This window comes from Rhipicephalus microplus, chromosome X (genome assembly GCF_043290135.1).
Source record: "Rhipicephalus microplus isolate Deutch F79 chromosome X, USDA_Rmic, whole genome shotgun sequence".
Lineage (NCBI taxonomy): Eukaryota > Metazoa > Arthropoda > Arachnida > Ixodida > Ixodidae > Rhipicephalus > Rhipicephalus microplus.
The window spans coordinates 414,072,330-414,086,708 of record NC_134710.1 but is presented as its reverse complement, the minus strand read 5'-3'; the positions used below and the strand labels follow the sequence as shown (position 1 = coordinate 414,086,708).

General features: G+C 44.8%; 1 protein-coding gene across 1 annotated transcript in view; it reads right to left on the bottom strand.

Moving 5' to 3' along the window:
- Nucleotides 1-14,379, bottom strand: part of LOC119161732 (cGMP-dependent protein kinase, isozyme 1) — a 315,895-nt gene that overhangs the window by 84,468 nt on the left and 217,048 nt on the right. Inside the window, exon 9 of the mRNA XM_075880279.1 lies at nucleotides 5,786-5,869. Coding sequence (XP_075736394.1) covers nucleotides 5,786-5,869 — 84 coding nt within the window. The remainder of the gene's footprint in view (nucleotides 1-5,785; nucleotides 5,870-14,379) is intronic.

Genomic DNA, 14,379 nt, shown 5'->3' with positions numbered 1-14,379 from the left:
CGTTACCAGGTTATTGTAAATTGCCATATAACCATGCGGCGTGCTGTCTGTCAGCTATTCCACCTTCACTCAAAGACAAGCTCTCATAAACTTCAGTAATTTCCTCCTATAATTATGAGATACACCACATATGGTGTTTGAAAGGGTATTAGAGACTAAGTGCTTATCCTCATCTGTTTGCTTCTTATTCACTATTTAAAACTTCTGTACTTCAGAGGTAAAATCAACTAATAGTTGCTTTAACTTCTGAGTCTGAAAAAAAGCAGAAAGTTTTAGCCTTTTCATGTTCAAAAGTTCCACATTAAAGGGGCACTGTGAGACCTTTTTAGCATGGTCAGGAAAGACTTCCCATCGTTGGTAGAGGCTCCCAAAAACACGCTAGTCAAATGCTATAGCGCCGCACGCGGCCTGGAAATCACAATAAACTATGGAAGTCAAGTATATACTGCTTTCTCTTCCTTCTTGAAATGATGGAAGACGCTTGAAAATCACTCGTAGATTACCATCAGTCAGCCATTGGCTTATTTGAACATGGAGTGCTCGGTAGTTACGAAAACCGCCATGAGAGGCCTCGATTTGTCCACACCCACGCGTGCGGCCGCATTGAAAAAGCCGCGCATTGAAAAAAAAATGTGCTTGAGGTCGGGAGGTGCGCGTGACATACTTTCTTTACCGGTGCCTCTCATCTCTGCTTAGCTCCCAGCGCTTTCGTCGGTACACAAGAAGAGAGAATGTGCCACGCCGCAGTGGTCTAGTGGCTAAGGTATTCGGCTGCTGACCAGCAGATCGCGGGATCAAATTCTGGCTGTGGCGGCTGCATTTAAAATGAAGGCGGAAATGTTGTAGGCCCGTGTGCTGAGATTTGAGTGCAGGTTAACGAAACCTAAGTGGTCTAAATTTCTTAGGCCTTCCACTACGGCGTCTCTCATAATCATATTGTGGTTTTGGGACGTTAAATTCCACAAATAAATAATTGGGAAGAGAGAATTTGGTTGTAGCTTGCAATACATCTTTGTAACTTCCCTCGTACAGGTTGAATTCTTTAAAGTTTTTCGGCGTTCATTTACTGAGGCAATAGTCTTTTTTTCGTTAATCATTTTTATGGTCACTCGAGAAAGTGTTTCAGGGCCTATTTAGGAATGAAGTGAAAAAAAAGAACTGCTGATCTGATTTTTTGGTCATGCAGAAGACGTATGTAAGAAAGAACATCGTGTAAGAAATTTTACTTGAAGTTTAGTTTATGAATAGACCACTGAATATTCCGTTGCCCCGCCGCGGTGGTCTAGTGGCTAAGGTACTCGGCTGCTGACCCGCAGGGCGCGGGTTCGTATCCCGGCTGCGGCGGCTGCATTTCCGATGGAGGCGGAAATGTTGTAGGCCCGTGTGCTCAGATTTGGGTGCACGTTAAAGAACCCCAGGTGGTCTAAATTTCCGGAGCCCTCCACTACGGCGTCTCTCATAATCATATAGTGGTTTTGGGACGTTAAACCCCACATATCAATCAATCAATCAATATTCCGTACATCTGCAAGTGAACGAAGTGAAATACGAAAGGTGGCGCTATCGGCTTTCTGATTGTTACCATGCCTGAATAACATATTTAATGTTAATAGAATATAGGATGCGCGTGAACATACATGGCAAATAACCTTGCTTTTCCCGTGTATAGAATACGTCTGTTTTCAGAGCGCCAAAAGCCAAGAAAGTATCCAAAAGGAGCATGTGAGCACGACAGCGCGATGCATGAATTTTTTGCACCACGTCAATCATATACTCTCAGACAAATATTAAAACAAACAAAAATGAATGTTACAGCGGCACGCTCGCGAAAAAAAAGCATACAGTACCTGTACGATCTTACGATACCTTTGTGGCGTTTTGAACAAAATACACCATATATTAAAGTTCGGAGTCAGGTCTCAAGCGCATTAACCTTCCATTTCTACAGGACAGTCTCAGCTCATTTTGTAACAACGCCGCAAATCAAAAGTGGATAGTAACAGGGATGTCTATCGACTCCAGGTGCGCTGATGCAATAAGGCAACCACGACCTTAGCTTTTACGGCTTGTCAATAGACCCAGGGAGATGCAAGTTTTGCGTTTCAGGTAGTGTGAAGCAATGACATTACAGTATACGACCAAATGATCGCTTTATAGGCTAAATCGTTAGTAGCAGCAAGGTATGTAATGCTGAATCTTTTTATCTGGCAACCCGTCTGTCTTATTTCGCATTTTCGTTCGAGCCTGTGCAGTGTATCACTTACAAGGTTGTGTTACCGAACAAGGAATTGTATCAAGTCAAACGCCGCAGCAATCTTGATCTTTAAAACATATATATATATATATATATATATATATATATAAGAGAAAGAAGTGCATACCTAAGTACTCATTTTTTTGTGTTTTGATAGAACATTAAAGAGATATAACGTGCAATAATGCCAAAAATTATATAATTGACTGATGTGTGGGGTTTAACGTCCCAAAACCACCATATGATTATGAGAGACGCCATAGTGGAGGCCTCCAGAAATTTCGACCATCTGGGGTTCTTTAACGTGCATCCAAATGGGAACACACGGGCCTACAACACTTCCGCCTCCACGGCAGGCCCAAAGAATGTATAGGGGAGTGTACTAAACAAATTAAACAAATTTAAATAAGAGAAAGAAAAGTGGATAAAAAGTAGGTTGCCGTGAGAATCGAACCTATGAACTTTGAATATATATATATATATATATATGAATATATATATGAATATATATATATATATATATATATATATATATATATATATATATATATATACATACCTATATATATATATATATGGCGTCTAAATATATACAGCATGTTTCAACCAGAAAACACCACGCAATAAAAACTTAAACATCAGTGCTGCGCATTTTCCGATACCGCAGTATTGTTGTTAGCTGTATGTAGCACGTCAGAATAATTTTTTGATCCACCAGCACTGTAATTTACAAATATTGCGTAAAGAACTTTTTGAATACTGACTCAGAAAAAAATTTAATACAAGACTTGTAGCTCTTATCCAGAAGTAACAAAGTTTTCAAGCTACGGTAAATGAACAATACTGGTTAAATTTTTTTCAAGAGTTTATTTAGAGTTCGCAAAATTAAAAAAAATATCACGTGATTGCCGCCTAATGCGCGGCGCTTAATGTGCCCACAAATGTATATTAAAGGAACTAGCGAAGGCTTCTCATGCGCAAAGGTTGCTTGATCAGGCTATTGGTGTTTACGATAGACCTTAATAGATGGTTGGTAGGTCTTATTAAAAATGTGAAAGAAAGAAAGGGAGACAATAAGCTTCGACGAAAAGGCGGCTGCCACGTGCATTGTGATACGAGACTGGAGGCAGCATTTGAACGAGCGAAGACGTTTTTTTTTCTTCCTTTTCCGGCCACTAATAAACATGTTGGTGGGGGAGAGAGCGACATTTTGATAAAAGAAGGATATCAAAAACACGGCAGGAATATGTGGTGCACAGTTTTTTTTTGGGGGGGGGACACGTTTCGACAAGGAAAAGTCTCAATTGGGAACGATGCGTTTCACTAATGAAGAACGTGCCAATATGATTTTCGCCCTCGGCCGAGCGAACACAAACAGGAGAGAGGCGACAAGATTATTTCGCAGATGGCACTCAGGAATTTGGGTAGATATTTCGACATTCGTGCGAAATTACGAAACGCTCACGGAGACAGGCACGTTAAAAAAGCAGCGTCAGCGCAGAAAAGGTCTACGTTCATAAAGAAAAAGAAAACTGAGTCTTTTAAAATAGACATTCTTACTTATATGGAAGCCCATGCCCACGCAAGCGTGCCCGACGTAAGTGCTAAGACCGGCGTTGCCAGCAGTAGTGTTTGGCGCGTACTCACGAGCGCGAGACTTCACCCATGCCATGTTCACCTGCATCCACATCTGGAAGACAGAGATTCGCAAAGCCGTCTTGACTTTTGCAAACTGGATACTGCTACAGGAAGACGGTAATCCCATCATCCTGAAGAACATAATCTGGTCTGATTAAGCTCGCTTTTTGCGCAATGTACAAATTAATGTTCACAATGGTCATTACTGACGCGCTACAAATCATCACTGGCTGTTGCAGTCACAACACCAGGTGCAGTTGTCTTTCAATGTTGGTGTGGCATTTACGACAGCAAAATTATTGGCCCGGTTTTTTTCAATGGAAAACTCGCCACAGAACGCTGCATCAGCGAAATACTAAATGGCCAACTGAGTGACTTCACCTGCATCCTCACTGTAGCCCAGCTTGGGAATATCTAGTTCAAGCAAGACGGAGCTCCTCCGCACAGCTGCGCGCAGACTCGAACGTGACTTGATCGAGAATCGCCCGAGAAATGGATCGGCCATCTTGGACCTGTAGATCCCCCAAGAGCGCGCAAGATCCCCAGTTCTGACTCCACTAGGTTTTTTTTTTTTTTGGGAGGGGGGGGGGGGATACATTGAAGACCATGTCTACACGGAAGCGAGGACAACGCGCGCAAGACTGAAGTCTAATACAGCAGATGTTTGCCGATATTACTCTACGAATGCTACAAAACATCACAAAAAATACCCTGCCTCGATGTAGGTTACGTATAGAGGCTAATTTGGGCTGTTTGAGCTGGCGAATAACTGTCCATGACGTCTAATAAAAGCTCTTTGTACTTTGCAATTACGCTGATCTATTTCCAACACATAGCTTTCCTACTATTTGAGAGTTAGCTGTAAGAGCACAGGCACATTTTTATACTTTCTGTATATTTATACGCACTGCGCTCTAACAGACGGGTACTGAATATGACTTTTTAAACAGAGGCGAAGTACGGGCAATAAACGTTCAAACCCACAGCCATTCGTGCCACATGCCTTGAAGTATTTAGTAGAGCATTCGCACATGATTGATTCATATATGACCAAAAAGAATTCTGGAATAATTAACGTTGAAGTTTTCATATCCTTTCTTTGTCATTATGTCACCTTCTCCCCCACCATCACGTTTATATTGGGGCCGAAAAGAAAAGAAAAACAGTCTGCGCTGCGTTAAATGCTGCCTCCTGTCTTGTATCGCATTGCACGTGGCGGCAGCTTTTTCGTCGAAGTTTATTGTGTGTCTTTTTTTTTTGCTTTCTCCCCCCCCCCTTTCAAATTTTTTTTAAATGGTACATTCCAACCAACGCCTAATGTCCATTGTAGTCACCGATAGCCTCTTCAAGCGACCATCGTGCGTGAGAAGCCTTCGATAAATTGTTCAATTTACATTTGAGGGCACTAAAAGCGCCGCACGTTAGGCGACAATCACGTGTTTTTTTTTAATTTCGCGCACTTTAAAGAAACCTTGGAAAACAATTACCCAGCATTGTTTTCTTACCGTAAATTGAAAGTTTTGGTATTAATGAATAAAAGCTACAAGTTTTGATATGAAAGTCTTTCTCTAGAGTCAGTATTTAAAAAGCTCAATAACCAGTCCTTGTTAATTACTGTGCTTGGCGCATCGAAAAATACTCTGACGTGCTAAATACAGCTAAGAACAATGCTGCGCTAGCTGGAGATACGTAGCACTCATTTTTGTTTATTATTGCTTCATGCTTCTTAGCTGAAACACTCTGTATATATTAAGACGCTAAGGAAAATGGGAAGTTGAGTATATATATGTGTACGCTTGTGTGCGGAATGGCTGAGCAATGTAACGTCACAGGCGATACACTTTTTTTCGACGAGCGGCAGTCACACAGTAATAGGTACAAAGGACACCTCACCTCTGTGGTGGTCTTAGCTGGAGTCTGTCATCGTAGTGTTTGTCTTGCAGCTCTCGGAGATCTCCGATAAGTTGGATGAAAGACCTGTGATTGTAAACGTAACATGCATAAAGAAGCGTCAAAGCTCAAGCAGTGCGAAAGATGAATTTCCAAGCGCATCGCAAACACACATGGTGCGGTTGCACTGCAAATTCATTATGAAGTACGTCAAACTAGTACTAGTCTCAGTCTCGTTACCAGACGCTTCATGTAACTTCTTGCGCCTGAAACGTTCTGGCTACAGTGTTTGCCTCAAGTGTCATGTGTTTAACTGGCAAAAAACACTAGCGTTCGCGTTCTATGAACAAATTTTACAAGAACGCATACAGTGGGCCTGCGTAATATGAAGACAGTTCCGTTAGCTTCTTGGATGCTGAGCCCCGCCGTGGTGGTCTAGTGACTAAGGTACTCGGCTGCTGACCCGCAGGTCGCGGGTTCGAATCCCGGCTGCGGCGGCTGCATTTCCGATGGAGGCGGAAATGGTGTAGGTTCGTGTACTCAGATTTGGGTGCACGTTAAAGAACCCCAGGTGGTCAAAATTTCCGGAGCCCTCCACTACGGCGTCTCTCATAATTATATGGTGGTTTTGGGACGTTAAACTCCACATATCAATCAATCTTGGATGCTGAGACGATCTCAGAACCCCTGAATGGTTATGTTAAAGGAGAGCAATATTGTCCATTGTTTTGTCCCGAGCCCCCTTTCTTGTATTGGCCCCGGATATTGAGTTGAGTTGCACTGCAGTTCAAAATATGTAGCTAAACACAGACAGTACTAAAAGTTCCAGTCCAGATTATTTTCGCAAAGCTACTCTTAATTATGTGCACAGTACCTCATATATATATTCAGAAATATCCCCTGACTGCGGGGGAGTTATACCAATTTTGAAGGTCGCCAATGTTTCTCTTTTTTTATAATTCGGTAAGACTGAAGTAATTTCCATTTAAAGATCAATTTCCTCATAATCTGCGCCCTGTAAGGTACCGGAGCAGATTTTCATATGCACATTATTCAATACGCAACAGACTATATCCTTCCACAGCATCAGATAATTTTCGTTGCGGTTTTACCACGCCTGCAGTTGATCTCAACTCAAATCTTCCTTTTCCTGTCTCATCAATGAGCCAAGAGAAAAAAACGCTTAGACAGCTGTTTCCTCGAGAACTCACTGCGGCTGGTCGGCATGACATGAAGCGGCGGCAGATTAATATCGGTGTCACAAGGGCACTTTTAATTGTGATCAGTGTTGTTACGAATTAATCACGATCCGAATCGAGTGCTGCCACAAGATTACTTTTATTAACGATCAGGCCCGAATAAGATAAAGACTACCGCAATACACGCAACGCAATCTGGCCAACAGATCGCGATATCGCATTCGTCTGCACTCCCTGTTTGTGTGTGATGTAGTTGCTTGGAAAATTCGAGTGTAGCGAACGACAGTGCCGCATTACCTTGAAGATGACAAAAAATGAAGGGGCAATGAAGCTTGCCCATTGAAGAAAAAGGAGAAGGCGCTCGCGCAGAATGAAGCTGTTAGGACGCCGACAAGACGATGCAAGAGAGCCTAGGGTTAACCCGCAACTACGCGCGAGGTTCGGAATGCCGGGTTCCTGTCCTCGAGCCGTTGACATCCTCGGGTCACGGCGTGTCGGCGTGTCCGGGTACGAGCTCTGGGTGAGGGATCCTGTGGACATCTCCAGTATGGCGAGCGTCCTCGGAACACCAGAGCTACCGACCACGTCCAGCAAGCCGACGTCGCTGACAGTGTGCGGCTACGCCTAAACCTGGCGATGCCTTCTGCAGCGGGACGCTGATGTGTGCACCTAAGTGACGACTGCATCTGAGCACGCAACGGGTGCCACTTCCAGATCACCGGGCTACGTCATACTCTGTGAGACTGTTTACTCTTTTAGGGTTGAAGCTCCTTAAAGTGGCACCCGTTCGTCCCTCATAGTCGTAGTCGTTGTGTGTAACCAGTGTTACATTTTGACCTGCAGGGTGGTGCCAGTGGGAGATTTCTCCTGTGCTTTGTTAAACAATAAAAAGTTCGCGGCGTGCGCGTTAACTAAAAGCGGATTGCTCATGTCTTTGATTTCCCGTAAGCAGCCAATTGGCATGTACATTGAGCACTATCTGACAGGAAAAGGTTGCTACGTTATACTCACTCGGCGTAACCTCCTTGGTTTTAGAAAGGTTTAGCCAGCGTTGAGCCTCAGTGCCATGAATACAATGAACTAGTATATACCATTACCTCGAGGTGGTTAAAGGGGGGAAGCAGGTACGAAGCGCAAGCCGTAATAAAGTAAAAGCCGAATTCTCCTGTCTCTCATTTCCCATTAGCAGCCGTTGGCACATACATTAAGCCCTATCTGACAGGAAAAGGTTGCTACGTTATACTCGCTGGGCGTAACCTTTTTGATTTGAGGAAGGTTTAGCGAGCGTTGGGCCGCAGTACTATGAATACAGTGAACTAGTATATATTATGAACTCGAGTTGGTTAAAGGTGGGGAGTAGACCCGAAGCGCAAGCCGTAAGAAAGTGTACGTGTGCCACGTCTCGTTTAGTTCTAGGAATGTCCGCTGGATGGCGGTGCTTCTATATGGGGAATATATGATGACAAGATGGCGATATGGCGGTACTTGGAGTGTTGAATAGATGGACGAATGGGCACACAGACAGATGCATGGATGGACGCATGAACAGATGCAGGGGTGGATGTATGGACGAACGCAAGGATGGACCCACGAACAGACGCACGCGTGGACGGGTGGATGGACGCACGGACGGTCACACAGACGGACGCATGGACGGACGGAATAAAGAACGAATGGACGGACGAATGCTTCGCCCCACTATTCATCATTCACTCTGTGGATATGCTGCCATTTTTTTCTTATGTGTGTGAACCGCTTGCGTGCACGATGTCTAGTACTGTATTTTTGCAATGGTTTTTTCTCGTCCAATATAAGTTTATTTTGTTTTTCACACTGTCTCTATCTTCGTCACGTCACACACCTGGCTACGTGATGAATCTAACCACCACATATCTGGCATCTGCGTGACAGGACTGCTCTTGTTCCATTTAAGAAGATCATCACATCACATATATGCGTGTAACGGTCGACGATGGAGGCAGATAAGCTGACTGCAATCGGAAAGGAATTGGGGTCAAGTGGCTCAGCATTAAAATATTGGATGGACCAAGAACGCACACGCGGAGAAGAGGCACGTGACACTTGTCTGGCTCAATGAAATGCCGCGACAGAAGCCGAGGCAGAGGCAGTCGCTAGATTCAAAGCAGAAAAGGAAATTCTCGAGCTCAAGTTAAGGTTGCTTTAGTTAGGTGTGACAGCAGTTAGTACAACTACTGGGCATCTTACCGCCGGTGCGCCCGTAGGCAAAACGCAGAGCTACCAAAGTCAACATAAACTCATCCCAGTCTTTAACGGTGAACGCGATGAGCTGGACGCATGTTGACAGCGATTTTTGCCCGTCGCCACTAGTCAAGACTAGCCGCAAGACAAATGGGCCCTATTGTTAAGGCTTTGCTTGACCGTAGAGCCTTCAGTGTACTTAGCAGAATGGCACCTAAACATGCCATGGACTACGTAACGCTAGAGAAAACACTACTATAACGCTTTAGGCTCACGAAAGAAGGCTATCAGACAATGAACAGCAAAACCATAGAATTCTGAAACAGGCACGCAGTTTGCCGGGCGTCTGTCAGGTTATTTTGACTATTGACAAGAAATGGCCAAGACAGACCGGACCTACGATGCTCTTCGAGACAAAATTGTCTGAGAGCACTTTCTCGCACAATGCCATGAGAAACTCACTGTGTCTCTTAAGAAAAGAAACTGTGAAAGGCTTGAAGCCTTGCAGAGGCTAGACCACTATTTCGAGGACCAGGGGTTTCCTAACCTTGGCAAAAGTAAAGGCAATAAGCTGAGCAAGTCCCCAGGTCAAACTCAAACGTTTGAGCGGCAAGACGAAAAAAAAAATACCGCAGTGCTTCCATTGTATTAAAAAGGGTCACAGAGCAACTGATTGCAGGACCGACACAAAGGATCCAGGTACAAAGCCACCTTCTGCAGAAAGGGTCACCGCACCGGGCAATAAACAGGTGACTCCCCCCAAAAGGCCAATAAGGTTGAGAAGGCCTCATGCACTTTACAACAAACAGATGGAACCAAGGTTAATAATTCGGGGTCGCAGGCTTTCCTTCCTGTTCCTGATAGTCTGGAGTGCGTGGAAACTCACCTGGCCAAGCTGAAGGAAAAACCAAGGCACATGGCCGAAGGTGTTTTCGAAGGACATCCCACAACAGTACTGCGAGATACCGGATGCGATTCAATCATTATCAATAGGTCTCTCGTGGCGGATAGGGAGCTGACTGAGAAAATTTTTACGCGATTAGCATCTTGGACGGACGGTTGATGAAGCTACCTGAAGCACACGTGCAAATTATTTCACCCTTCTTCATTGGCAAGACTCGAGCCATTTGGATAGATAATCCTTTATATGATGTTCTTCTGGGAAACATGGAAGGCGTTCGAGATGCTCACAATTGTTATGACGATTGGAAGAGTCATCGTTACACCAGTGATGCTGCAGACCAGTGTTCTGGCTCAGAAATTTGCAGTTCTGCACACAGACCCTTTTACGCAAAGACTTTGACATCAGCTGCAAGCAAAACAGATGTCAAAAGAAAAGTTGCAGCGGTGAACCAACAGACATGAAAACCACATCTACTCCCTGCACCAGTTATTCCCCCTTGTACATCTGCTCACAGGATTTCAGAACCAAACAGAAGGAAGACAGCAACCTGCGGAAATGCTTCGAAGCTGTTAACAAAGAGGTGAAGACAACGTTTGCTAAAATTTTGGCCTTTATGAAGGACGAAATCCTCTATCGCATGTACACCTTTCACTCTGTGAGGCAGATAAATCAGTTTGTGATACCAAAGTGCCTCCGACCGTTTGTGATGAAAATGGCCCACGGTGTCAACTTTTCAGGCCATTAGGGAATCAAACAAACCACAGACCGAGTACTACTGGCCAGGGGTTCAATCAGACATCACACACAATTGTGTGACAAATGTCAAAAAACTATTCCAAAGCACAACACTCCTGTAATTGACACTCAATTCAAGAGAGTAGCCATTGATTTCACGGACACGTTATCATCGATGTCAGAGGGCGGAAACAAGTATGTACTCACAATGATGGACATGGAAACGCGTTATCTCGATGCTGTAGCACTGTCGGGCATTGAGACGGAGAAAGTCGCTGAGGTGTTCCTAAAGATGTTTTCTCGTACAAGAGTCCCACGGGAGATAATCAGTGACAGAGGCACATCATTTTCGTCAAGTCTAATGAAGTAGTTAAGACGAATTCTCTTCAAACAACTGCCAACCACCCCATAACAACCTATTGCTAGAGGCCTTGTAGAGAGGTTCAACAGCAAAATGAAACAGATGATAAGAAGAATGTGTCAAGATAGTCCAAAGAAATAGCACCGGTACTTGGTGCCATTGCTCTTCGCTTATCGCGAAGTTCCACAGTCCAGTTTAGGCTTCTGTTCAACTTGCTCTACGGCCGTTATGTCACAGGTGCCCTGGCGATATTGAAAAAAATTATTGGCTGCTGATTAACTTGACGATGATGTAAAAACATCCTACGGGTACACTGTTGAACTGCGGAATTGTCTTGAAGACACCCATCGTTTAGCCAAGCATGAGCCTCAGAAAGCAAAGGTGGTACAAAAGGAGCGCCATGACTTCCCAAGCTGTGTTTGACCGCCTCATGAGGGTAGTGGTAAGAGACATACCACAGATTTATTACTACTTTGAGGACGTGCTCATTGCTACTGAAACCTGGGCTGAACATGTAGCTATACTAGAGTCTTTCCTCAAGTGAGTTCGGGAGGCTGGTTTGACCATTCAACCAACAAAGAGTGAGATTGGCCAACAGTCTGCCAAATTGCTCAGTCATCTCGTCGGGCGAGGCGTTCTTCGACCACAGGTCGAAACGCTCGACAAAATACAGGCTGCGAAGTGCCCATAAACTGAAAAATAAGTACGCTCGTTTTTGGGCCTTACAGGTTATTACAGAGATTTTGTGCATAACCACTCAGAAGTTTTTTATCCAGTGACCGAATTCAGCAAGAAAAGAGCCCCTAACAATGTCCTCGGGGGAGAACGAGAACAGAAGTCCTTTTACAGACTCAATATTTCACTATCTACGCCACCCATTCTAAAAGCACCTGATTTTTCAAAATTGTTTGTACTCCGCACCGATGCCTCATCGAGAAGTGTAGGTGCCATACCCATGCAGCGTCATGAAGGAATACTGCATCCAGTGTTATACACAAGCCGTAGACTGCAACCACGCGAAGCTCGTTACGCCACAGTAGAGCAAGGAGCTCTGGCTGTTACGTGGGTGGTCCAGAAATTTCATATCTACTTAGTCGGACAAAGATTCATTACACAGAGTGACCACAAACCGCTTGTGTACACCGAGTAGGCCAAGACTATGAACAGGGGCGTGTTACAGTGGATGCTCAATCTTATAGAGCACGGCTTTTTGGTCGCGTATATAGAAAGCAGCGACAATGTAGGCGCAGATTACATGAGCCTCTTGCCAACTCCATGAGCAACGTCTGCATAAATACATGATGCCCAGTGATACTAATCTCTTGTGATGTGAACCTTAAGGCGCGACATGATACAAGTTATATGAGGCTTTATTTCTGTGACTTGTTTCTATTTTTTTAACTTTATGGTGTGTACTTTTGTGATAAAATGCGCCGAGTGTGTGGGGCTCGGGACTGCTAAAGTGTTCAGTGGTGCTTACGTGTGAGTTTCCGTCTGTGAGCCAACGTGTCCCCAGTGCCCTAAAGTTCATATACCGGAAAAACTTTCTTAAGGGGGGAGGGGTTGATGTGATGTAGTAGTTTGGAAAATGTGAGTGTAGCAGACGGCAGTGCCGCATCACCTCAAAGGTGACAAAAATAAAGGGGCATTGAAGCTCGCCCATTGAAGAAAAGAAAAGAAGGCGTTCGCGCAGAACGAAGCTGTTCGGACGCCAACATGACGACGCAAAATAGCCTAGGTCAAACCCGCAACTACGCGTGAGGTTCGGAAGGCCGGGTTTCTGTCCTTGAGCCATGGACGTCGTCGGCTCATGGGGTGTGGGCGTGCTCTGGCACAAGGTCTGGATGAGGGATCCTGCAGACATCTCCGGTACGGCGAGCGTCCTCGGAGCACCAGAGCTACCGACCACGTCCAGTAAGCCGACGTCGCTCACAGTGTGCGGCTACGCCTAAGCCTGGCGATTCCTTCTGCAGTGGGACACTGATCTGTGCCCCCAAGCGCCGACGGCATCTAAGCACGTAATGAGTACCACTTCTAGGCACAGGGCTACGGCACAGACAGTGAGACTGTTTGCACTTTTTCTTATGTGTGTGAACCGCTGCGTGCAAGACGTCTAGTACTTTATTTTTTGCAATGGTTTTTTGTCGTCCAATATAACTTCATTTTGTTTTCCACACTGCATCCATTTTGCTCGCGTCACATGCCTTGCAACGCGACAAATCTAACCACCACACCGTGCTTGTCAAAAGCACATTAAATAAAAATATGAGTATAGTTCAATAAAAACACTTTAAAACAGCGAGATCTTTATAATAATTCCAATTCTAAACTGTTTAGACAGGATTAATATATGCAAGATTCCATATCTTGAGACTCATATCGACCGCATGTAGTTGCTGGAGAAGCAGACGACAAACATACGACTGTTGCCTTCCAGACTTAGTTCAACTGTCGCGCCACCAGAGCTGTTAGAGCACTTCTAAGCAAACTGATTATGAGTGTCGGAAGCTTTTCGAGGACGTCGCAATGTACGCAAACTTCGTCGTCAAATGAAGAGACCTCTACAGTAATTGGCAACTGGTCGGAGCGACTTGAAAACTTGAGTTGCCAGGAGTGAAACTTTGGCGCGTAGAACATTGACATTTCGCTGTCACTGGACGGCTACAAACATGGCCCATCAGAGATAAAAGCGAAGGTTATGAATGTCACACAAGAATACCAAGGTGCCCCACGACCTCAGGTGAATTTCACAGGTCAAAAACGCAATATTTGTTGCCCAGCTACGTTTCCACATAATTGCTAAAAATTGGGGAACCCTAAGTTTAGCCTTTGAGAGTTGAACGCGATAGCGAAATCCAGCCCCTAGTACGTCCTTCAACCACTAAGTGCATACTTATTAGTATGTTTTGTTACACACACACACACGCACGCACATGCACGCGCACACAAAAATGCGCGTGTGCGCAAGCGCGACATCATCTATAGTAATGCAGTGACTGTGCAGTGTGGCCGTTTTCCTCTGCTAGAACGGCGCTCTGCTGTATTGGAGGCACGTTTTTCACAGTGCCTCACAGATGGCACAGAGACACACACGCATACACGCGCACGTGCGAATGGTACATACAGTTTTTCGATCTGAAGCAGGCGTCCCATGGTCCCTAATATACACGCCGCGTGC